This window comes from Dipodomys spectabilis, unplaced genomic scaffold, assembly GCF_019054845.1.
Source record: "Dipodomys spectabilis isolate Male_0828 unplaced genomic scaffold, ASM1905484v1 ptg000251l, whole genome shotgun sequence".
NCBI classification, from domain to species: Eukaryota; Metazoa; Chordata; class Mammalia; order Rodentia; family Heteromyidae; genus Dipodomys; species Dipodomys spectabilis.
The window spans coordinates 41,035-66,440 of record NW_024870928.1 but is presented as its reverse complement, the minus strand read 5'-3'; the positions used below and the strand labels follow the sequence as shown (position 1 = coordinate 66,440).

Below are 25,406 nucleotides of genomic sequence, written 5' to 3'. Positions count from 1 at the left end.
CCTTTTTTGGGGTGTGCGGGGGGGCAGTGGGGGGGGGAGTCTTTGCAGCTTTAGAGAATTCACAGGGCGTCCCTCTTCCTTCCTGGCCCGTGAAAAGGGCGGATTAACTTGCTTAGAAAAGTCCGGGGCCTACCCTGCGCTCACCTCTGCCCTGGCTTTTCATGGCAGGCAGTGAACTGTGAATCGCCGGATCGCAAAGAGGCTTGGGGACAAGACAGACGGCCCTGCCGGCCCCCTTGCCCTTCTGAGCCAGCTGTGGACTTAAAAACGGGGGGGGGGTTGTGTGGGGGTGAGTAGAGGGGGTCCTGGGTTTGACTTCAGCAACCACCACCACACCGTAGCACAGCGACGGCCAGCCGGTCCCTCCCGGTGTCTAGCCTAGAGCTTTGGTTTGGATCCACACTTGTCTCCGTGGAAGAGAGCTAAGGATCCCCCAGGGGCCTTCGTTTAGCCTGGGAGTCCCTCCTCCCGTCGTCCCTCCTCCCGTCGTCCCTCCCCCAAGCCCCCCAACCCTGCGGAGGGGAGGGGGGAATCTCTCAAAGGCAGAGGAACTGCATGGACACCCCATGGAAGGTAAGTGGTGGGAACCCGGACTTTTCTCCCTCCTTCCCCCTTTTCCCTCTACCCCTCTCCTGGAGCTCTTGATTTCCGGTGCAGGTCACTCACCCTGACTGGGGGGGGGGGAGAAAGAGAGAGAGAGCAAGAGAGAGAGATTACAGGAAAACCTTCCCTGGTGGATATCGGCCAGGTGCCGTCACTCACGCCTGTAATCCCAGCTAAAAACTAAAAACCACCCAAACCCTCCCCCTCCAAAACTAAGGGATAGTGCCCAGGCCCTGAGTTCAAGTCTCACTGAATTCACACATACACACACACATATGTTGGCACGGCTTCCCTGCATCTTTTTCCAGAACCTTCTCTCTCTCCCCTCTCCCCCACCCCTGGTGAAACTCTACCCATCCAGCCCCTCTGTCACCCCCATTTCCCCCTCCCACAGTCCCCTTGCTCCTTTCCTGATGAGCACTGGTCAGGGAGACAGATCTCCTGGGAAGGTTTGATTGTGTGGCCTGCCTGTCCGTCCGTCCGTCCGTCTGTCTGTCGGTGGCGTGGTTCAGCCGACAGCAGGACAGGATTAGGATTGCAGGTAGAATCGCATAGTTTGTGTCTCTGTTCAGTTTCTTTGTGACTCTTTGTGTGTGTGTGTGTGTGTGTGTGTGTGTGCTTGTGCCAGTGGTAGGACTCGAACTCAGGGCCTGGGCGCTGTCCCTGAAGCTTCTTATTGCTCAAGGCAAGCGCTCTACCCCTTGAGCCACGGGGCCACTTCCGGCTTTTTCTGTGTGTCTGTGTGGGACTGAGGACTCGAACCCGGGGCTTCATGCAAGGCGAGGTGAGCGCTCTACCACTGAGCCACCTTCCCAGCCCCCCCTTTCTTCTTTTCCAATGAAGCTCAGGGCTGGCGGGGCCCACGCGCATCCGTGACAGGGCTAGCCGCCCTCCACTTTGTTTCCAGGGATTAGAGAAACGGTAATCAAACAAACGGTTGGGAGTCAAACCTGTGATTCCGGACACGCGCAGTGGTTTGTGGTGGCAGCGGGGAGGAGGAAAGGAGCAATTTGCTCTGTGTGTGTGTGTGTGTGTGTGTGTGTGTGTGGCGGGCGGGGTGTCTGCGTGTGCCGCCCAGCTGCTGGCACAGTAGTAAAGAAATAAAAATGTCACCTTGCCCCGGCAGCACCCATAGCTCACGCCTGTCATCCCGGCCACTCTCAGGAGGCTGAGATCCAGAGGATCGCGGTTCTGAGCCAGCTCAGACAGGAGAGTCCCTGTGAAATGCTGGCCTCCAAGGAACCAGCCAAAGGCCAGAAGTGGAGGTGTATGTAGCTCAAGCAGTTAGAGCACCCCAGGCCCTGAGATCAAGCCCCAGGACGGGCACATACATTAAATGTATATAGAAAAGATTGGGGCAGAAAGACCCAGGCTCACCATTGCTAGGGAATATATGCACACTTGCGTTCTGTGTGCGATCTGCAGCGGGCTTGTGTCAGAAATTATCTCTCTCCTAGCCACTAAGAAAAAGCATGCTATAAATAAGCTATATATCTTTAAAATACTGTGGTTTAGTTTTGATTCTTGGTATGTTCATGGGTGCTCTACCATCTCAACCACGCCTCCCCTCCAGCTTTTTTGGGACCGGTTGATTGGAGATGGAGACTCACCCTGACTTTTCCACCCACACAGGCTCCATCTCTGAGGAGCTTGGATTACAGGCGTGAGCTACCTCTGGTGCACTTTCTTTTTTCTTTTCCTTCTCCCTAATTCCTGCTTCACTTGTGGCTGGGGATGATTGCTTGGGCGGATCAGCTTGCGATTTCACCCAGGGCCTAAATTTAGGGTCCCAACAGCGGTGGAAAGTTAATGATTGCCTGCTTTTGTTCTTCCGTTCTGTGTGCGGGTCCTGGCTGGGAACTCAGGGCCCTGGGCACTGTCCCCTGAGCCTCTTAGGGTTCCAGGCTTGGTGTTCTACTACCTGAGCCACAGCGCCACTTCTGGCTTTTCCCAGGCTGGGTGGGCCTCAAACCGCGATCCTCCGGATCTCAGCCTCCTGACATAGTGCCCTGCCCTTCCAGATCCTCTTCTCCGGCTTGAAGGTGGCTTTGTCTATTTTGTTTAATTAATTTTTGGTAAACTTGGCTGGGGCTTGGCCTCCATCTGCCGGCACTCAACTCGAGCTGCCTGGCTGGAGAGAAAGCTCCGGCCCGCCCATCTCCCAGCCTGCCCGCGGTGACAGCATCCTGCCCGCTGGGCGGGTCTTGTTGCCATGGGGAGGGGAGGGGGGGGGAGGGGGGACTTCCCCTTACAACCTAGGTCCTTTTTATTGTTGTTTTTGTGCCACTCCTGGGATTTGAACTCAGGGCCTTGGCTGGGTTTGGGGGGGCACCGTTCCCTGAGCTTCTTTTTATTTTTATTTTTACTCCAGGCTGGTGTTTGACCACTTGAGCCACAGCTCCTAACTTTTTTGGGGGGGGCTGAGGAAGAGTCTCATGGACTTTCCCCGCTTCCCCAGGGTGGGCCTCCAACCAGGATCCTCTAGATCTCGGCCTCTGCGAGCTGAGCTTCTCGGTCTCATTGGGCAGAGGTGGCTTCTGGAGGGCCAGCTGAGGCCTGAGAGGGAAAGAAAACCATGAAGAAGCGGAGGGAGGGAGGGAAGGAGGGAGGGAGGGAGGGAGGGAGGGAGGGTGGGTGAGCGTTCGGCCTCCCTCCCCTCCCCACCCCAGCCTCCCTTCCCTGAAGAGACGGGGCGGGGCAGGGAAGGAGGAAGGAAGAGGAAGCCTCGTGGGTGTGGGTGGGTGGCTGGGCGCCTGGCCAGCTGAGCTATTCTTGGGGTCCTCAGGGGCAGATGTTGGGGGCCCGGGTTCCAGCTTTGCTCCCTGGGATGGAATCCGCACAGCCGTGTCTTTGGGATCTGCTCTCCTCTGGTCTCTCTCTGTCCGGCCTTCTTCGTTGCTACTCTCTCTCTCTTTCGGTGACTCCATTTCCCTTCCCTCCCCTCCCACTGGACGGGAAGTTGCTCAAAACTCGGCGGCAGGACTCGAACTCAGGGCCTGGGCGCTCAGCTCTTTCGCTCAAGGCGGGCGCTCTACCACTTGAGCCACGCGCCTCTGTCGGTTTCCTGGTGGTTCATGGGAGATCAGCGACTCCTGGACTTTCCTTCTCCCCCCACTTTCTCCCCCCCCCCCCCCCCCCGGGGCTGGCTTTGAACCACGATCCTCCGGATCTCAGCCTCCAGAGTGGCCGGGATGGCAGGCGTGCGCTGTAGTGCCCGGCCCGGCCCACGCGTGCCCCCTCTGTGAGCTCACACAACCCCGGGGCGGGCGGCCAATGCCACAGCTGCTGCAGAACGAGACTCTTCATTGTCTTTGAGAACAGAACAAAAACAAACCCCGGGCCGCAGCTGTGAGGTTCGAGCTGGCTCGTGGGAAGGAAGGGTTTTCCTGTCCCGCTGGGATCTGCTCTATCCTGTGTTCTGGTGGTTTCCTTGGAGATCAGAGTCTCCCAGACTGCCCCCCCCCCTCCCCGGGGGCTGGCCTCAAACCGCGATCCTCCGGATCTCAGCCTCCCGAGTCGGCTGGGATGCCAGGCAGCGGTGTTAGGCTCACTGTTGTGATGATGATTGCCGTGGACAAGCCGCGGGTGCTTGTTAAAGTGCTCCTGGCAATTACCACGGGGCCTGAAGCAGGCGAGACGCGCCCCCCCTCCCCCTGCATTCCCGGGCAGCCCCAGGGCCCCCCCGACCTTCCTTGGAGGCCCCTGAGACACAATGAGATCTGTCTTGCATGCGCTGAACGGCTGCTGGACCGTGAGTAATGCAATCTACGCTGCCCCCTCCTCCCCCTCCTCCCGCCCTCCCCTCCTCCCTCCCTCCCTCTCTCTCTCTCTCTCTCAGCGTGACACACGGAAAGCTGGTAAAATGGCATCCGCCTGTCCAGCTCCAAAGTCAGCATTGCTTATTAGCTGATCAGAGACTCTGGGGGAACTGGCTTAGTCAGGGACCAGGGGCTCCGTTCTGTGTGTGTGTGTGTGTGTGTGTGTGTGTGTGTGTGTGTGTGTTGGTCCCTTTGGTAGTTGACTGGAGATAAGAGTCTCACAGGCTTCGGGGCTCGTGCCCAAAGTTGAGATCTCTTGGGTATCCGGGATTACAGGCGTGAGCTACGATGCCCGGCCGGCAGGGTCCTCGGCCCTCCACGGCATTTTCTACATGACCGTCATTCTTTCCCTCTGAAGTCACACTGGCTTCCCCCAGGGCCGCTAGAAACTTCCACCCTCTGGGTTTCCCCTCAGACTCCTCCAACTGCTGTGTCTGTCTGTCTGTCTGTCTTCTTTGCCCATGTGAGTGGCAGGCCTCCCCCCCCCACCCCCCCCGCCCCATACAGCTGCTTCTTTTTGGTCAGACCCGGGGCTTGAACTCTGGGCCTGGGCGCCGTCCCTCCGCCCCTCAGCTCAAGGCGGGCGCTCTACCCCTTGAGCCACGGCGCCACCTCTGCTTTTTCTGCTTCTGTGGTGCCCAGGACTCGAACCCGGGGCCTCCTGCCCGCCAGGCGAGCGCTCTACCACTGAGCCACCTGCCCAGCCCTCCCGGCGCCCGTCTGGGGCGGTTTTGTCCGCCCCTCTGGCCCCTGCTAGGTCTCCAGACCTAGAACCCACGCGCCTGCGCCTTGGCACGTGCCCTGTTTGCCCGTTGGTTTCTGGCAGAGCCTCGCGAGAACAGCTGGGGGCCGGCAGGTGGCCGGCCCGGCCTCCGCCCTCCTCCTCGCTTCTCCTGGCCCGGCTTTACCTTTGTTTTAATGTGCGGGTCCTGGGGCTGGAACTCAGGGCCTAGCACCATTTCTGGCTTTCTTGTTTCGGTGGGGCAGGGGGGTTCACTGGGGATCAGAGTCTCAGGGAGCCGGGGCTGCAGATCTCAGCTTCCCGAGTGGCTGGGATTACAGGCGGGAGCTACCATGCCCTTCCTTTCTTGGCTGTTTCCAGTCTAGGGCTGAGGTTCCCCTGTGTACCCGCTGGGGCAAAGCCGGCCGAGTTTCCTCCCCCGACAATGGCCAGCTTTGTGGGATCCCCCCTCCCCCTGCCCCCGGGCACAATGAGATCCTTTCTCTCCCGCACCCCGCCAGCCTCCCTGCCAGCCTCCTGCGCCCTGTCTGGTCCCAGTCAGCTCAACTTTCAGCGAATGTGTCGGCCGCCAGGATAGGGATTGCTGAGCAGGCTACTTTTTGTTCGTCCTTAAAGACAAAACAAGAAGTTGGGACCAGCGGGGGCGGGGGGGGGGGGGCTCCCACCTGTCAGGAAGCTGAGATCTGGAGGATCGCTGTCTGCAGCTCAAGTGGTAGAGCACCAGCCTTGAACAAAAGCAGCTCCGGGACAGTGTCTAGGCCCTGAGTTCAAGCCCCAGGACTGACAGGAAAAAAAAAAAAAATAAGGGGGGGGTGTCTGACGAACTTTCTCGAATCGAGATCCTCCGGATCTTACCTTCCTGAGTAGCTGATGACAGCCGGGAGCCACTGGCGCCCTTCCCTCCTTCCCCCCCACCCCCCACCCCTGCACCCGAGCGGTAGAACTTTCTCCCCAGGAGCCAAGACGCTCCTCTGCCTCCGATGGCAGCCAGGCCGCTGGTGACACCGTATCTGTGACCCAAGAGGAACTTGCTGGAAGGCAGGGCTGCCGGCCAAGAAGGGAGGGGCAGACTCGAAATCCCTGGGCTGGAACCCCGAACCTCACCCGGGCTGACCCCCGCCCCCCCCAGCCGCCTGCCCTGCCGCCATTCGCCTAGAGAAACAGCCAATGGGCCCAGGGACTCAGGAGGCTGAGATCTGAGGATCGCAATTCGAGGCCCGCCCCAGGCAGGAAAGTCCGTGAGACTCTGATCTCCAATGAACCAGCCGGAAATCCAAAGTGGCACTGTGCAGGCTCAAGGGGTAGAGCGCCCGCCTTGAGCTGAAGGGCTGGGGGACAGCGCCCAGGCCCTGAGTTCAAGTCCTGACACAGACACACAGGCTGGGGAGCTGCTGCTTCCTGGGTGTGGAATGGGCCGGCATCCAGCGTCAGCTGCCGGGGTCACGCGAACCCCGCGCGCGCGCTCTTGAACTTTATTTAGGCCAGCCGGGGCCAGCGTCTTAATATAGAACATTCCACGCTGCCCGGGCCTCGGCCAGGAATTTGGGAGTGCCAGCCCTGCTGAGTTATTTATTTTGCCCAGCCTGGGCCTTGAACTCATGGCCTAAGGCGCCGGCCCCGGGCCTCTCTGAGTGCAAGGCTGGTGCCCTACCGCTTGAGCCACAGCGCCACTCCCGGTTTTCTGGTGGTTCATCGGAGGTCAGAGTCTCACGGACTTCTCCTGGCCCGGGGCTGGCCTCGACCCGCGATCCTCCGGACCTCAGCCTCCCGAGTGGCCGGGATTCCAGGCTGGAGCCGCTGCCCCGTCCCGCCTGGTGGGAGGGGAGATGACCTCATGGTGGAAAAAAGCCAGCGCTCCCAACACGCCCAGCAGCTTCTGGAATGTTCCCCAGGGTGCCCGGCTTGGAGTCTCTGTGCTGGACTTCCTGCAAATGTCAGCTGCTGCTCCTCCTCCTCCTCCTCCTCCCTCTCCTCTCCTCCCTCCCCCCCATACGCCCCCTTTTATTCCCTTCCTCCTGCCATTTTGGCCAGTGCTGCAGCCTCTCCTGCTCCTGCTAGGTTTTCTTGCTCCTCCTGGCTGGTGCTCTACCCCTCGGGCCACGCCTCCAGTCCAGCTTTGTGCTGCTGGTGGAGAATGGAGTCTCCTGAGCTCCCTGGCCTGGCCTGGGATTTCCAGCCTCTGGAGTTGCCGGGACAGCAGGTGTGAGCGAGCCCCTGGCACCCAGCCCTGGCCATGTTTCCATGGCTTTCTAGAAGCCTCCCTCTCCCCCCCTCCCCCAGTCTTCTTGAACCACTAGTTTTAGCTCAACTTTTCCAGCCGCTGGGAATTCTCCCCTACCCCGGCGGCGGCCGCAAACTGGTTTTGTAAGTCCAGCCCGGATTACCTGCAGCCATCTGTTCTAGAATATTCTGTACATTTTCATCGATAGGCTTGAAGGAATTCCCAGGCCTACGTAGGGGTTTGTCTGCAAAACTAGAAAACAGCATGGGCACGGTGGCTCACGCCTGTCAATCCCAGCCACTCAGGAGGCTGAGATCCGGAGGATCGCTGTCCAAGGCCCAGCTTGGGGCAGGAAAGTCTCCAGGGAACCACCAGAGAACCGGAAGTGGCGCTGTGGCTCAAGTGGTAGAGCGCTCGCCTTGAGCTGAAGAGCTGAGGGACAGCGCCCAGGCCCAGAGTTCAAGACCCATGGCTGCAGATACACACACACACACACACACACCTCTCCTCCGTGGCTTTGCTCTTTGCCCTGTTTGGCGAGTGTGGCCGGCATCTTGCCGCCTGGCTGGCTATTTCAGGAGCTGGGCAGAGAGGTCACACCAGGAGAGAGAGAGAGAGAGAGAGAGGGAAGGTGGGAGGGGAGGAAAAGGCACTGAACCTCTCAAACAGACGCCCCATTGGCATCCCCAACGTTCAGCATGCTCCTTCCCCTAACCCCCCCGCACAATGCATCAAACCCCATCTTAAGTCTGGCCGGGCTGCGCAGGGCTCTCCTCCAACACCCCTGCTTTGACAGAAGCGGAGGCGAATGTGAATTCGTGGTGGCGGTGACGCCGGTGTCGGCCCCGGCGTTGGAACTCGGGGCCTGGCCACCCTCCCTTATCCGAGTCTCCCGGACCTCTCCCGCCCGAGGCCGGCCTCGGACCGCGATCCTCCGGATCTCAGCCTCCCAACTCCCATGTGATTTTTTTTCTCCCGGATGATTTGACGGTGTGTGTGTGTCTCTCTCTCTGGCTCACCCCCTTATAGCTCTCCGCGGCGCCCCCCCGGACCCCGCCGCCTGCCCCAGCCTCTAGCCGCGGGGTCCCCCATGGCAGTGGGCGCCTCCTCCTGACACCTGTCAAGCTGGACCCCCCCGACGCCCCGCCCGACGACGCTCCGGCCCCGCCCCGCGCCTGGGAACATGCATTCCCCGCTGGCAGCCCCGGCTTCCCCGAGGAGCACTACGTGAGCGAGGCGGCGGCAGACAGCCCGGGCCACAGGCTGTACCAGGATGCGTGCACCATCACTGGTTGGTATGGGGTTGCGTGTGTGTGGATCCGGGGGGAGGGGGTCCCCAGGGCTGGGGACATCCTGGGGCTTGAACTCCGGGCCCGGGTGCTGTCTGTCTATGTCCGTCTGTCTGTGTGCTCAAGGCTGGGCGCTCACCCACACTGCACTTCCGTGGGCTTTAGAACCACGATCCTCCGGATCGCAGCCACCATGTGAGCCGGGGGTGATTTCCGTGTGGGGCGCTTTAAGAAGATGGGGTGATGGGGTTTGCCGGGGCCTGTGGGATGGGAAGCCAGCGTGGGGTGACTCAACACCCCCCCGCCCCGCCCAGCCTGCCTGGACACGCAGGGCTCAGCCACGTGCTGAGCCTAGACGCCCTATGGCCGCTTTGGATCTCCCTCTTCCTTTCCTCTCCCCCACCCCTTCTTCCTCTTCCTCCCACCTGGCCTAGGCCATGGCCCTGGTGTGGGGGTGTCAGCCTCCCCCGAGGGCCCCGAGACACTCACCTGGTAAATTGCGTCCTGGTAAGTTGCGTTCGTTTGCCGGGGTGATGGCAGCCTTCTGTGTGCCCCGAGGCACAGTCAGGGAGAAGTAGGAGAGAAGAGCGTGGATGATGGGCTGGGCCGGGGCCCAGTCACCCCCATCCCTTCCTCCCGGGGTGCGGGCTGGGCACGAGTCGCACCAGAGGCCGAGACCCCGGGCTTTTCCCTCACAACCCCCTGGAGGCCTTGTGTTTGCCCGAGATCTGCTTTCCTTTCCTCTCCCTGGGACTCGAACTCGGGGCTTGGGCGCCGGGAGGAGCTTGCGTTCCCGAGAAGTTGGGCCCAGTGGGCCGGGACTACAGGCAGAAGCAGGTGGGGTGTCCTGGCGCTGGGCAGTGTGGTTTCTCTGGCCACATGCAAGGTTAATGGCCCAGTGGGAGGGGCGAGGGGTGGACGGATGGATCGATCCATCCATTGATTGATTGACAGGTGGATGGGTGGGTTCATGAGTTGGAGTTTCCTGCCAGTGTCTTCAGGGCCGGGACCGAGGCGGCTGCTGGCTTCTCCGACTTTGGTCTCTATTTATTTCTAAACTCTGGTAAAAAAAAAAAAAAAAAAAAAATGTCTTTATATCCGGGGCTTCCCCTCCGGCCTGGGCGCTCTACCACTTGAGCCACAGCGCCACTCCTGGCTCTTTGGTGGGTTCTCATGGGAGATGAACAGAGAGTCTCAGGGACTTGCCTGCCCTGAGCTGGCTTGGAACCGCGATCCTCCGGATCTCGGCCTCCTCGGGTGGCCAGGGCCGCTCAGCCTTTTCTCCTCCCCGCCTTCCCCTGCCCCCTCCCTCCTCCCCCCCCCCCCCGTGTGTGTGTGTGTGTGTGTGTGTGTGTGTGTGTGTGTGTGTGTGTGTGTGTGTGTGTGTGTGTGTGTGTGTGTGTGTGTGTGGGTTCCTGTCTCTTGTGGGTGAAGTCGCAGCGCCACCTGGTGGCCATGGGAGGCGTGGCAGGCGGCGCCCCAGGGCCAGGAAGAGCGTGACCTGCACCAGGCCCCCCGGGCGACCAGGTCCACACCTGCCACCCCGGCCCCTCAGGAGGCTGAGATCCGGAGGACCGCGGTTCAAAGCCAGCCCGAGCAGGGAAAGTCTGTGAGCCTCTGACCTCCCAAGGAACCAGCAGAAAGCCAAAAGGTAGACATGGCGCTGCGGCTCAAGCGGTAGAGCGCCAGCCTGGAGCCTAAAGAAATCAACAGCTCAGCCAGAGCCCTTGGCTTTTTCTTTCTGCCAGTCCTGGGGCTTGAACTCAGGGTCCGGGCGCTGCCCCAAGCTGCTTTGGCTCAAGGCTGGCGCTCCACCCCTTGAGCCACAGCGCCACCTCTGTCTTTCTGCTGGTCCATGGGAGACACAGAGTCCGCCGGCCTCCCCCCTGCCCAGGCTGGCTTCTAGCCCTGGACCTCAGACCCTAGCCCCCTGACCAGCAAGGCTGACAGGTGGGAGCCAACCAGCGCTCGCCCCGCAGCCGCCCTCATGGCACAACACACGGGCCGCTGCGCCAGCCATTGCACAAACCTGCCCTCCCCACCTTGCATCCTGGACCTCGTTCTTAAACCTGACCCAGCGGGGTGTACTGGTCGTCACTTAACGTGCGGCCCTGTTGGGGTATGTATGTCCTGGAGTTGTGCGTGTGTGCACGTGTGTTTGCATGTGTTGTTGGTTGTGTGATAATGTAATAACTCTGACACAAGTATGGCCGGAAGCGAGCCAGGGTCTTTGTGCTGTGACTTACTTATATTTTGGGGGGGGGGGACTTTTTTTGGGGGGGGCGGTGCCCGTCCTGGGGCTCAAACTTAGGGCCTGGGCGCTGTCCCTCAGCTCTTCCACTCAAGGCTGGCGCTCTACCACTTGAGCCACAACCCCCGCTTCGGGTTTTCCAGCCAGTTCATCGGGAGATGAAGAGTCTCCCAGGGACTTTCCCACCCAGAGCTGGCCTCCAACTGCGATCCTCCAGATCTCAGCCTCCTAGGAAGAGCCTGGTCTCTCAGTGTGGCTCTTCCTTCCTTCCTCCCTTCCTGGGGCTCGAACTCAGGGCCTGGGCGCCGTCCCCGAGCTGCTTTTGCTCAAGGCTGGCGCTCTACCACTTGAGCCACAGCGCCATCTCCAGCTTTTAGCCGTGGATGTGGTGCTGGGGAATCGAACCCGGGGGCTTCGTGGGTGCCAGGCGAGCGCTCTACCCACTGAGCCACCCCGCCCAGCCCTCCTCCTCCCCGACCTTCTCCCAGATGTGTGTAACAGCACCAACCTGCCGGAGGTGGAGATCATCAGCCTGCTGGAGGAGCAGCTGCCGCACTACAAGCTGAGGGCAGACACCATCTACGGCTATGACCACGATGACTGGTTGCACACCCCGCTGCTGTCCCCCGACGCCGCCGTCGACCTCACCACCGAGCAGATCGAGGAGACCCTGAAATACTTCCGTGAGTGCCTGCCCCCGGCCCGCGGGGGACTTGAACTCAGAGCCCCCGGGCCACCGTCCCCTGCGCTCCCTTGTGCTCAAGGCTGGCTGGCACTCCACCTCGTGAGCCGCGGTGCCCCCCCCCCCCCCCCCCCCGCCAGTTTCCTGGCGGTTTGTGGGTTAAGAAGGGTCTCACGGGAACTTTCTTGCCCGGGCTGGCCTCGAACTGCGATCCTCCGGATCTCAGCCTCCTGCCCTGGGATGACAGGCCTGGAGATGGACCTCCCTTCCGTGTTCCACGGCCTCAGATCCATGTTCGTATTCTTCCCCGGACCCGTCGCGTGCGTGCGAGATCACTTCCCACCCCGATGCTCGCTTGCTGTCCACCTGGCGGTCCGTCACTGGTGTGTGTGTGTGTGTGTGTGTGTGTGTGTGTGTGCGTGCGCTTCCATGCTGCCTTTGGACTTTGCACGTTGGTGCAGCCCACCGTTTCTGCCCTGCCTGTGATCTGGGAGCTCACAATGCCGGGGAAGACATTATTATTATTATTATTGTTGTTGTTATTATTTGTGGTCAGTCCTGGGGTTTGAACCCAGGGCCTGGGTGCTGCTGTCCCCTAACCCTAGGCCTGTGCTCGGCCCCGTTGAGCCACAGCGGCCGCTTCTGGTTTTTGGGTGTTTCTGTTGTTGGTCAGAGTCTCACAGGGGGCTTGGAACCGCGATCCTCCGGATCTCAGCCTCCTGAGGAAGCTGGGATGGCAGGCGTGAGCCCCCCTGGGCCCCTGCCTGGGCTTCTTATTTTTATCTAGTCGATGGGAAAAGGACAGAGGGAGGGTCAGCCATTCCCGAATGTTCCAGAAGGCTACCACCCTTCCCAGGGTGGAAGGGCAGAAAGCTAACATCCTGTTACCCCTCCTCCCCCCCACAAAAGTTGGGCCCACTGCTCCAGTGTGTGTGGGGGGTCCCTCCTCCTCCCCCTCCTCCTCCTTCCCCGGTCCTCCATCCACCCGCACCCCATCTTCTCCCCCTACCTCCCCGCACACCTCATTCGCATCTCCGCATCCTTCCTCCCGCCCCCCCCACCAGCCTGGAGCCCAGCCGGTTGCCACGGCGACAGTAAGATTGACAACTGGGCGGGGCAGAGCGCGGGGGCGGGGCAGAGCGCGGGGGGCGGAGCAGAGCGCGGGGGCGGAGCCCCGGCTCCGCAGCCAGCGGTGGTGTGTGTCTCTGACGTCACCCCTCCCGGCCCGCCGATTGGCCGGGCCTGGCCACGCCCACCGCCCCGGGGCCCTGCCGGCCGCTGGCTCGCTGGCTGGCTGGCTGGCGCTTCCCAGGCCGGGCCGGGGGTCGGGCTGGGGTCCGGGCGGCTCTGCGCGTGCGCGCGCGCGCGCCCCGGGGGCTGCCGAGCCGCTGCGCCGCTGCCGGGGGAGGAGCCGGGCCGGGCCGGGCGGGCGGCGCGCTGACCCGGCTCGCGCTTGCGCTCTCCCCCCACCTCCCCCCCCCCCCACCGCCCCGGTCTTCTCATTTCTGATGCCTCTGCATCTCCGTCCGCCCGTCCTGACTATGCAGAAATTCATCGAGGCGGACTACTACGAGCTGGACTGGTACTATGAGGAGTGTTCCGACGGTGAGGGCCGGGCCCGTGCTGCTCCCCCGGGGAGGGGGGCTGCGTGGGGCGGGAGCGCGGGCACGCCGCGCCGGGGCGGGTGCGGGGTGCGGGGTGCGGGGTGCCAGCAGCAGGCCCCGGCGCCCGCACGGCCCCCATCGCCCTGCAGCGGGGCGGGGTGGGGCGGGGCCTGGGGAGGGGGGCGGGCCCGGGGCCTGGGGGTGGGGCCCGGGGCGGGGCCTGGAGCCTGGGGGCGGGGACAGGGCGGGGCCTGGGGCCCGGGGGCGGGGGCAGGGCGGGGCACAGGCGGGGTGGGGCGGGCCTGGGGGCGGGGCCGGGCAGGCCTGGGGGCGGGGCCTGGGACGCAGGGCGGGGCCTGGGGAGGGGCGGGGCCCGGGACGCAGGGCAGGCCTGTGGTCTCACCGCCCCCCCCCTGGGTCGGAAGCCGGGTGCGTGCGCGTGCGGGTGTGATAGTATATGTTAATGCCAGCACATATGCACACTCACACCCATACTGTACGTGCTGCATTTTGCATATAGAACACATCGAATCACTAGGCATTGCGATGTGCACAACGTACACTCCCGATCGCATGTGTTCGGTGGTATGTGTATCGCGTGCTATCCCACTATGCGCACTAGTACATACATAATCACACGCAGTCTAGCTGTTACATATTCTACCTTGTGTATATATATGTAATATATGCTATGTAATGTGTCACGTATTACTACATTTGCAGAGTACGCCATACTGTACATATTCTATCTATTGTGTGTAGTAAAGTGTATAATAATATACATATATATATTTTTTTCTTGAGGTGGGTCGTGGGGCTTGAACTCAGGACCTGGGCACTGTCCCTCAGCGCTTCAGCTCAAGGCGAGCCGCTCTACCCACTTGAGTCACAGCGCCACTTCCGGTTTTCTGGTGGTTCCTTGGAGTTCAGTCTCACGGACTTTCCTAACTAGGCTGGCTTTGAACCATGATCCTCTAGATCTCAGCCTCCAGAGTAGCTAGGATGATAGGGGTGAGCCACTGGCGCCCAGCTGGACAGTATATATTACATGCTACGTGTTCTATGTTGCATATATGTTACATATATTACACTTATATGCCATATATTGGTTGTATTACATATATATGTGATGTATACATTACGTATATAATATATACAAGGTTTAGATGTAATATATGTCAGGCTTCTGGTTCAAGGGTCGTATACAATGTGTGTGATTATAATATACACATATATAATATACGCAGGGTTTACACACAGTGGATGCGCGGTTTCTGGCTCCTGGGCGGCGCCGTGGGATGTATCACATGGTCGTGTGCTATGCACTGTAGCGCACACAGTCTGTGAAGCGCGTGTCACACGTGGTCCGTCATCAGTGTACAGGGAGCAGCGGCTGTGCACGCAGCAAGGATGGCCAGCAGTGTCTGTGGCTGCCCGTGGCCATCCGTGGGCCCCGGGCTGTGGATCTGCTTTTTGAACTGAACAGGGAGCTGGCGATCGCCCTGGTTGGCCTGGGTGATGGAATGCACTAGAAGCTTGCCCAAGTCACTCTTCTGTCGGTCTATGCTCACTCCGATTGTGGGGTTCAGCCAAGAGGCAGTCTGCAGGGCCTGGGGTACCCACTGTACACCCCACAAAGTGCCACCAGGCTCCCGCCGTGTTACACGGGGGACGTGGTCACGCATGGATCTGCTCTGGGTGCGTCCTTGGAGGTCGTGAACAGTGTTGATGGTGGAAGGCTGCCAGGGTCTTTGGAAAAACTGTTCTTTTGGAAATATTTTATTGACTGACCTGGGTCTTGAACTCGGGGCCTGGGCGCTGCCCCTGAGCTCTGTGAGCCATGGCACCACTTATGGTTTTCTGGTGGATCCTAAAGAGTCTCGTGGACTTTCCTGCCTGGGGCTGGCTTTGAACCGCATCCTCAGATCTCAGCCTCTTGCATAGCTAGGATGACAGGCGTGAGCCACCGGCACGTGGCCAAAATAACCCTTTGTGTGTGTGTGTGTGTGTGTGTGTGTGTGTGTGTGTTGGTTGGTCAGTCCTGGGGCTCGAACTCAGGGCCTTGGCGCTGGCCCTGAGCTTCTTGTTGTTCAAGGCTGGCGCTCTACCACTTGATCCACACTGCCACTTCTGGCTTTTTTCTGAGTAGTTCATTGGAAATCAGAGTCTCACAGACTTTCCTGCCCCGGCTGGCTTTGAACTGTGATCCTCAGCTCCCTGAGTGGCTGACCCGAGGGCGCCCAGCTGCAATGTAGCTCCACCTCACCGCTGTCCTGTCCGGCTCTTGAGCACTGTGAACTACAGTTGGCTGCTGCAGTGCTGGGTGTGGAGGTTGAGATGAGGTCCGATCGATGGTCCCCAGGTGTCCACCCCGGAGTCTTCCCCTGCAGTTTTCAGTGGAGTCCTGGGCCCTGGGGCCTCCTGGGCTCTCTCCTTTTCCAAGGGCAAGGAGGAAAGTGCAGGATCACTCAATATTGACTCGTCACCTTCCGGATGCTTGTTGAGCAGAAACGTGTCTTTGAGGACAGAGGGCAGGGGACATGGCTGGGGCTGGACTTCACTAGAATAAACTGGCTGGACTCTGGGGCCTCCCGCCTGTCTGTCATCCCAGCCACTCAGGAGGCTGAGATCCGGAGGATCGCGGTTCAAAGCCAGCCCGGGGCAGGAAGTCCCCTGTGAGACTCCGATCTCCAGTGAACCACCAGAAAAGCAGAAGTGGCGCCGTGGCTCGGGTGGTAGAGCAATGGCCTTGAGCAAATGATGCTCTGGATTTTTATTTTTTCCTAACCGGGCTGGCCTCGAACTGCGATCCTCAGGATCTCCGCCTCCTGAGTCGCTGGGGTGATGGGTGTCAGCCCCCAGCAGGCTCCCGCCACCCCTCCCCCGCCCAGCCCCGGGACATCTGAAGTCCTTGGTTTAATAGTTCACCCGGTATGCCTGCCCGGGCGTCTGGGCTGGGGTGTTTTCCCTGTGCAGTTGCTAGGACACTGGCCGGCCGCTCCCATTGCGGGGGCCCTGGGCCGGGGAAGGCGTGGGGAGACCGGGCTGACTGCCTGGACAGGGCAGCAGACGCCCGGCCCCGCCCCCGGCAACGGGGCCGCGCCCCCGCCCAGGTCCCCAGACCACAGCAGGCGCCTGGCCCCGCCCCCGGCTCCCTCCGGGGCCACGCCCCCCGCCCAGGTCCCCAGACCACAGCAGGCGCCTGGCCCCGCCCCCGGCCCCGAGCTACGCCCCCCGCCCAGGTCCCCAGACCACAGCTGGCGCCTGGCCCCGCCCCCGGCTCCAGGGCCACGCCCCCCGCCCAGGTCCCCAGACCACAGCAGGCGCCCGGCCCCGCCTCCGGCTCCGGGGCCACGCCCCCCGCCCAGGTCCCCAGACCACAGCAGGCGCCCGGCCCCGCCTCCGGGGCCACGCCCCCCGCCCAGGTCCTCTAGAGACAGCAGGCGCCCGGCCCCACCCCCGGCCCCGAGCCACGCCCCCCGCCCAGGTCCCCAGACCACAGCAGGCGCCTGGCCCCGCCCCCGGCTCCCTCCGGGGCCACGCCCCCCGCCCAGGTCCCCAGACCACAGCAGGCGCCCGGCCCCGCCTCCGGCTCCGGGGCCACGCCCCTGGCCCAGGTTCCCAGACCACAGCAGGCGCCTGGCCCCACCCCCGGCTCCCTTCGGGGCCACGTCCCCCGCCCAGGTCCCCAGACCACAGCAGGCGCCCGGCCCCGCCCCCAGCTCCCTCCGGGGCCACGCCCCCCGCCCAGGTCCTCTAGAGACAGCAGGTGCCTGGTCCCCCCCTCTGGGGCCACGCCCCCCGCCCAGGTCCCCAGACCACAGCAGGCGCCCGCCCCCGGCTCCGGAGCCACGCCCCTTCCTGGTCCCCAGGAGACCCCAGCAGTCGCCTCACCCCACCCCCGGCTCCCTCCGGGGCCACACCCCCTTCCCAGGTCCCCAGACCACAGCAGGCACCGGCCCCGCCCCTGGCTCCCTCCGGGGCCACGCCCCCCGCCCAGGTCCCCAGACCACAGCAGGCACCCGGCCCCGCCCCTGGCTCCCTCCGGGGCCACGCCCCCCGCCCAGTTCCCCAGACCACAGCTGGAGCCCGGCCCCGCCCCTGGCTCCGGGGCCACGCCCCCCGCCCAGGTCCCCAGACCACAGCAGGCGCCTGGCCCCGCCCCCGGCTCCGGGGCCACGCCCCCGCCCAAGTCCCCAGACCACAGCAGGCGCCCGGCCCGGCTCCAGGGCCACGCCCCCCGCCCAGGTCCGCAGGAGACCACAGCCGGCCCCGCCCCCGGCTCCCTGCGGGGCCACGCCCCCCGGCCCGGTGCCCTGGGCGCTGCTGGCCCGCACACACCCTCCAGAGGCTCCGGCCCGGCAGGGCCAGACTGCCAGCCCCTCATGGCCCCTCCGGGATAAGTGGCCAGGGCCACCCCCAAGAATGGCCCCTTAAGCCCAGTGTGTCAGGTGCAGGGCCGCTGGCCGGAGCCATGTCCCTGACGCGGGGGGTGAGCTTCGAACCCGAGTCCTACGAGAAGGAGGAGGAGGAGGAGGAGGAGGAGGAGGAGGAAGAGCCGAGCAGCCTGCGCCTGGGCGTCCTGGAGGAGGAGGGTATTTTCTTTATGCAGCCAGAGATCCTGTTTGAGGCAGCTCTGTGTCGCTTACTTTACATAGCTGTGTGTGTTTTTGGTATTTCATGATGTTTTGCATTACATGCTCTTTAACATTCGTATAACTATATTGTCTATTTTATTTCAGATAGCTGTTTTATGTGTATTTTATTTTAGATGACGGCTTCATTTTATTTAGCTATATTTCATGTTTTTGTAGATAACCATTTTCATTTTATATGGTGATATATTTTATGCATATTTTATTTTGCATAATTATGTCTTATTTTATATGACCATATTTATGAGCATTTTACTTTATAGAACTCTATTTGATGTAATTATAAAATCAGTAATGTTCTTTTTCTTTTTTGCCAGTCCTGGGACTTGAACTCAGGGCCTGGGCGCTGCTCTACCACTTGAGCCCCAGTACCACTTCCTATTTGACTTTTACATTTCTTTCTTTATGTTTTCTTTGTCCTTCTGGTCTCTGAACAGGCTTGACTGGTATGGCCTCCTGAGTGACTGTACTCTTTTTTTTCTTGTTGTGATTGTTTTGTTTTTGCTCAAGGCTAGGGGTGGAGTGGGTGCTCTACCACTTGAGCCACAGCTTCACTTCTGACTCTTTCTGTGTATGTGGTACTGAGTCATTGAACCCAGGGGTTCATGCATGCTAGGTGAGCACTCTACCACTGAGCCACAGTGCCACTTCTGGTTTTCTGCTAGTTGATTGAAGAGTCTCATGGACTTTCCTGCCCGGGCCTGGCCTCAAACCAGGATCCTCCAGATCTCAGCCTCCTGATTGGCTAGGATGACAGGTGTGAGCCACTGGCTCCCTGGGCTTTCTTCCCTCCCTCCCTCTTAACACTGAGAAAAAAGGTTTTGGGGGAACCAGGAAGGTGATCCTATGCTAATGACCTTGGGCAGGGAGGGGGGGGGTGGGGGAGGGGGAGGGTGGAGGTCCTTCAGGTGAAAATAGTCTGAATCATCTTATCAGAAGCACTGCTTTAAGAGCGCTTATCTTCCTGGCTCAGGTCCCCTTCCTTGCTAGAATTATTTATGACCTGGCCATAATCAAGTGTGTGTGTGTGTGTGTGTGTGTGTGTGTGTGTGTTTCTTCTTCTTCTTGTTGATGTTGTAGGCCTGAGAAATAATGCTAACACCTCCCTTTCAGAAACACTCAGTAAAACTAATTAATGGGAAGCCTGTGGCTCCTGCCTGTCATCCTAGCTACTCAGGAGGCTGAGATTCAGAGGATTACAGTTCGAGGCCAACCCAGGCAGGGAAGTTTACAAGATCCTGATCTCCAGTGAACCACCAGAAAACTGGAAATGGCGCCGAGGCTCAAGTGGTAGAGCGCTCGCCTTGAGCTGAAGAGCTGAGGGACAGCGCCCAGGCCCAGAGTTCAAACCCTACCACCGACCAAAAAGAAAAAAACCTTAGGAAAATAACCCCCCCCCCAGTTATTTTGGAGACTTAACCCCTCACCTAACTGGGTCAGAAATTTTGGGGGTGTTGGGATCCAATTATCTGGGTTTGGCAACCACCTCTGGGCTATTTCGTTGGCATGTCTCAAGAGACCAGGGTCTCTGGCTTGTCTAGAATTCAAGATGGAAAGGGGACATTTTTTTGGGGTGCTAGTTCCACTCCCTTCCTTCCTCCCACCCATCTTCCTGCTTTCCTAGATCAGATCTCTGCTCTGGAGGTGGAAGATGGCTACCTGTATTATTATTATTATTATTATTATCTATTTATTTTCTCCCTGGCACTAACCTCAAAGGGGAAGAAAAAAAAAAACCCAATTCATGATCAACGTTATTTGTTTCCTTTGTGCAACAAAAACTAACATTTGAGGTTTGCCCAGGGCTCCTGAAAGAATGTGCTAGATGTCTAGGAGATAAGGAAGAATTTTGAGTTTCAGGGTGACAACTGTGATCCTCAAAAACCAAAACCAAAACCATGTCGGGCGGGATGTCATTGTTCCTGGTCACAGTGTGTTTCAGCCTGGTGCTTTTGGTAGAACATTCTAGACTGGCTGTGGGCGCTGCTGGCTCATGTCTGTGTATCCTAACTACTCAAGAGGCTGAGATCTGAGGATCAGGGTTCCAGACCAGGCCCCGGGCAGGAAAGTCCATGAGACTCTGATCTCCAGTAAACCACCAAAAAAGAAAAGCAGGAGTGGAGCTGTGGCTCAAGTGGTAGAGCATCAGCCGTGAGTGACAAAGCTCAGGGACAGAGCTCAGTCCCCGAGTTGCAGCCCCAGGACTGGCATAGAATACAAACATGACAAATAGCAAATGTTGGGGTGCTCTGGAGGTGCGGTCGAGACTGCTGAGCGCTTTCAAAGGTCACCTGCTTCATCGTGCAAACGGAGCTGCGGGTAAATATTATTCCAGTTTTGCAAACAGAACCCCGGAGACATGGCTACGGTGACCTTGTCCAGAGAGCCCCGTTGTAAACACACACCCAGCCTTGGTCCCGCCTTCCACATTCCTTCCACCCTTCCAGGCCCTTTTTTTTTCTTTAAGTGGGTCCTGAGATAGCGCTCTTACCACTTTGAGCCATATATATATGGCGCCACTTCCGGTTCATTGGAGAGGCATGTCTCACGGACTTTCCTGCCCTGTCTGGCCTCCAACTGCGATCCTCCAGATCTCAGCCTCCTGAGTAGCTAGGATGACAGGCCTGAGCTACCCTTTGTGTGTATGTGTATGGACCGGTCCTGGGGCTTGAACCTACGGCTTGGGTACCTCTCCTTCCGATTTTCCCCTCCAGCTGCTGGCTCCACCATCACCTCCCCTCCCTTTTTTGTTTTGTGTTGTGTTGTTTTCTTGCTAGCTCCCTGGAGGATGAGTCTCTCGCCTTTTGTCTGCCCAGGCTGGCTTCAAATGAGGAGCCTTTCCTCCCAGCCTCCTGCCATAGAGTGAAACAGGTTCTCCCTGGGGGCGGTGGTGTGTATGTCGCGTGCCCCCAGAACCCACCACCCCGAGCCCCATTGGCCACGCACATTAGAGGCAAGCAGACTTGTGTGTATCCGGCTGGGTTGGCCAGTATTTATTCTCACAGTGACCTGGGGGGCGTGGCTTCATTTGCATAAGTGTCATGTGATTGGCTGGCAAAGGGAAGCACCTGTCCGCGCTGTCAGGGGGAGAGCCAATCTTCGGCTCCCTCCCTCTGGTCTCATTTGAATTTGACTCCATTGTCTCCCCCCCACACACACACAGCACACACACACACACACACACACACACACACCTACCCAGGCTGGCTCATGAACCACGATCCTCTAGATCTCGGCCTCCCCAGGAGGAGCAAGGATGATGGGTGTGAGCCACCGGCGCCCGGCTGGACATGATGTTTCGGCTGATAGGTTTTGGGGTGCCTGGGATCTCACTGGATTTTTTTCCCCCCCCTGTTTCTCGTAGTTTTATGTGCTGAGAGAGTTGGCCAGATGACTAAAACATACAGCGACTTAGATGCGGTCACACGGCTTCTCGAGGAGGTGAGCCCTGGACGGAGCTGTCTGTCATTGATGATGGTCAGTTCCTGTTGCCCCAGTCCAGGAGGGTCTGCCTTTAGTCACGGATTTTTTTTTTTTTATTATTATGCAGAGTTTTGGTAGTCACACAGCAAATACATTTAAAAAAATCCAAAGAAATTTCCCTAAACCCTTTTTTTTTTTGGTGACAGTTCCAGGACTTGAACTCAGGGCCTGGGCGTGGCCTCTGAGCTTCTTTTGCTCAAGGCTGGTGCCACAGCGCCACTTCCAGCTTTCTGGTGGTTCCTTGGAAATGAGGGTCTCACAGACTTTCCTGCCCAGGCTGGCTTTGAACCATGATCCTCAGATCCCAGCCTCCTGAGTAGCTGGGATGGCAGGCATGAGCCTCTAGAGCCTGGCTTTCTTCCAGTGAATTCTTTTTTCTTTGCCAGTCCTGGAACTTGAACTCAGGGCCTGGGAGCTGCTTTTTTTCCTCAAGGGTAGCGCTCTACCACTTTGAGCCACAGCGCCATTATTGGTTTTTCTGGGTGCTTTGTGGGAGAGAAGAGTCTCATGGGAAGGGGTGGGGGGGTGACATTCCCAGCCCAGGCCTCCAACCACGGACCTCCAGATCCCAGCCTCTCCAAGTGGCAGGGATGACAGGAGGGAGCCACCGCACTCGGCTTGGGTGTGAGTTTGAAGGAGGGTTCCCTCTGCTTTGTTGTGGCTGGTGGAGTCCGCCACCACCCCCTCTTTTACGACAGGGCTTCCCCCCCTCCCCCCTCCCTCCCGCGGGGCCTGAGTCACGGTTGGGTGCTGGGGAGAATGAGTCAGTCGGCTTGTGGCGTGGCGTGGCGGTGCCAAGTCAAGCTCCCCGGTGAACAGGGCCGGGCTGGCTCAAGCCAGCCCAGAGGGAGGGAGGGGGCGTGCTGGTCCTGTCCTGTGCTTGCCTCAGTTTCCCCAGGAAGGAAAGGACCAGTCTGATAACCTTATTTCCTAGGACCCACACCATTCGTGAATGCCTCTTCCTTCCTGGTTGCTGTTGGAAACAGTGCACCCTGCCCAGGGGGTTTCCCTCCCTCCCCCCTCCCTCCTTCCCCTGCCTCCCCTCCCTCCCTCCCTCCCTTCCTTCCTGCCTTCCTTCCTGCCTTCTTTTCTTCCTTCCCTCCCCCCTCCCTCCTTTCTTCCTTCCTTCCTTCCCTCCCTCCCTCCTATCCTCCCTCTTTCTCTCTCTTTTCCTTTCCTGTCTGCTATCTGTCTGTCTGTCTGTCTATCTATCTATCTATATCCATCCATCCATACAGCTGTCTGTCTGTCTGTCTATCTATCTATCCATCTATCCATCCATCCATTCAGCTATCTGTCTGTCTGTCTATCTGTCTGTCTGTCTGTCTATCTATCTATCTACCTACCTACCTACCTATCTACCTATCTATCTGTCTGTCTGTCCATCCGTCTGTCTGTCTATCTATCTATCCATCTATCCATCCATCCATTCAGCTATCTGTCTGTCTGTCTGTCTGTCTATCTATCTACCTACCTACCTACCTATCTACCTATCTATCTGTCTGTCTGTCCATCTGTCCATCCATCTGTCTATCTATCTATCTGCCTGTCAGTCTGTGTCTGACTGTATGTATATATGTATGTATTTATCTGTCTCTCTGTCTGTCTGCCTGTCTATATATCTATCTGCCTGTCTGCCTATCTGTGTCTGTGTATGTATGTATATATTTCTGTCTGTGTATCTGTCTGCCTGTGTGTCTGTCTGAATCTGTGTATGTATATATGTATGTATGTACATATGTATCTGTCTGCCTACCTATCTGCTTGTCTATCTGTGTCTGTCTGTGTGTCTGTCTGTCTATCTCTGTGGGTACTGGGCTTAAACTCTTGCTTGGCTCCCCTGCACCTTATCCCTCCCCCCCAAAAGGCCCCTGTCACTTGAGTCACAGCTCCACTTGAAGTGTTGTTTTTGTTGTTTTTTTGCTGCTTAGATAGCAGTCTTAGGCTTTCCTGCCCGGGGCTGGCTTTGAACCGCGATCCTCCGGATCTCAGCCTCCTGCGCGGCTGGGACGGCAGGCGTGAGCCCTGGCGTGCATTCTGCACCGGGCTTTTGGCGGGTTGGTCAAGTCGGTCGGTCTTGGGCCCCAGCTTCTCCCCTGCTCCTTCCGCAGAAAGAGCGGGACCTGGAGCTGGCGGCGCGGATCGGCCAGTCATTGCTGAAGAAGAACAAGACGCTGACGGAGAGAAATGAGCTGCTGGAGGAGCAGGTGGAGCACATCCGAGAGGAGGTGAGGGTGGGGGGGGCGGGGGGGGGGGGGGAGGATTTGGGGGGGAGGGGGCAGGGAGGAGGCGGGCACAGCCCTCTGCCCTCAATCCAGACTCCAACCACACCCTCCATGCTCAGCCAGACTACCTGGGGGCCAAGTGGCTGGCTCACCCCTGTCATCCCGGCTACTCAGGAGGCTGAGATCCGGAGGATCGTGGTTCAAAGCCAGCCCCGGGCAGGAAAGTCTGTGAGACTGTTGATCTCCACTTAACCAACACAAAAAGCCAGCTGGGAGTGGCAGCGTGGTTCAAGTGGTAGAGCACCAGCTTCGAGTGAAGAACCTCAGCCTTCAGGCCCCGAGTTCAAGCCCCAGGACACACTCACACACACCCTCGACCTGCCCCGTGTCTCCGCACAGGTATCCCAGCTCCGCCACGAGCTGTCCATGAAGGACGAGTTGCTGCAGTTCTACACCAGCGCGGCCGAGGAGAGCGAGCCCGAGTCCGTGTGCTCCACGCCGTGAGCGCCCGGGGCCCCGGCGCTGGGTGGGGTGCAGTGTGTCCCGGGCCGGATCCCCAACACCACAGACCCAGCATGGCAATGGGACTGTCAGAGCCTGGCCCTCGGGGGCGGCTCTCCCTCCGCCGTGTGTGTGTGTGTGTGTGTGTGTGTGTGTGTGCGCGCGCGTGCGCGCGTGCATGTGTGTGAACTCTGGGCCTGGGCGCTGTCCCTCAGCTCTTCAGCTCAAGGCTAGCGCTCTACCACTTGAGCCACAGCGCCACTTCCGGTTTTCTGGTGGTTCATTGGAGATCAGAGTCTCTCGGGCTTTCCTGCTCGGGCTGGCTTTGAACCGTGATCCTCTGGATCTCAGCCTCCTTAGTCAACTAGGATGACAGCTCAAGAGACGGAGCACCAGCCTTGAGTGACAAAGCTAAGGTTGTTGTCCAATATCTGCACACACACACACACACACACTCACACTCACACACACTCACACACACACACTCACTCACACACACACTCACACACACTCACACACACAAGATAACAATAGCAGTAATAATGTTTTCATGGAATAATAATAGTAATGAACACAGTAATTATTATATAATAATAAGTAGGAATAATTGTAATATACTATCAATTACATAGTATATTTATATTGTATTTGAATTATATAGCAATAATGGCAATCAATAATAGTAATTATATGATTATAGATATAATAAACTATATGTCATATTATATAATACAAACATATAATAAGTTATATTTGCATTGTATTATGTTTCATATTGCAATAATAGTAAGTATGTTACGGGGCTGGGAAGTTGGCTCAGTGGTAGAGCGCTTGCCTTGCATGCCAGAGGCCCTGGGTTCGATTCCTCAGCACCACATAAGCAAAAAGAAAAAAGCCAGAAGTGGTGCTGTGGCTCAAGAGGTAGAGTGCTAGCCTTGAGGTGAAGAGCTGAGGGACAGCGCCCAGGCCCAGAGTTCAGGCCCCATGACTGGACCCAAAAAAAAAAAAAATAGTAAGTATGTTACTACATAATTATAATATATTTATATTGCATTATATTGTAGCAATAGTAACTGGTAGTAACTACATTAAAACAAGAGTAATTAACACATATAATCTACATTATTTTGGGGCTGGGAAGGTGGCTCAGTGGTAGAGCGTTTGCCTTGCAAGCATGAGGCCCTGGGTTCAATTCCTCAGCACCACATAAGCAAAAAGAAAAAAGCCGGAAGTGGCGCTGTGGCTCAAGTGGTAGAGTGCTAGCCTTGAGCTGAAGAGCTGAGGGACAGCGCCCAGGCCCAGAGTTCAGGCCCCACGACCGGACCCCCCCCC

At 58.8% G+C, this 25,406-nt stretch overlaps 1 protein-coding gene across 8 annotated transcripts in view; it reads left to right on the top strand.

Annotated features, from left to right (window-relative positions):
* The first annotated feature begins 8,418 nt into the window (after window positions 1-8,418).
* Window positions 8,419-25,406, top strand: part of Trak1 (trafficking kinesin protein 1) — a 33,226-nt gene continuing 16,238 nt past the window's right edge. For 6 of the 8 annotated variants that reach the window (XM_042699470.1, XM_042699465.1, XM_042699471.1 and 3 more), the window contains exons 1-4: window positions 11,525-11,607; window positions 21,230-21,306; window positions 23,460-23,576; window positions 23,973-24,073. In XM_042699470.1, the coding sequence (XP_042555404.1) occupies window positions 21,256-21,306; window positions 23,460-23,576; window positions 23,973-24,073 (269 nt within the window). In that variant the 5' untranslated portion in view covers window positions 11,525-11,607; window positions 21,230-21,255. Of the gene's footprint in view, window positions 8,676-11,412; window positions 11,608-21,229; window positions 21,307-23,459; window positions 23,577-23,972; window positions 24,074-25,406 lie in introns of those variants that run through there. The other 2 variants (XM_042699469.1, XM_042699472.1) reach the window with 1 other exon arrangement.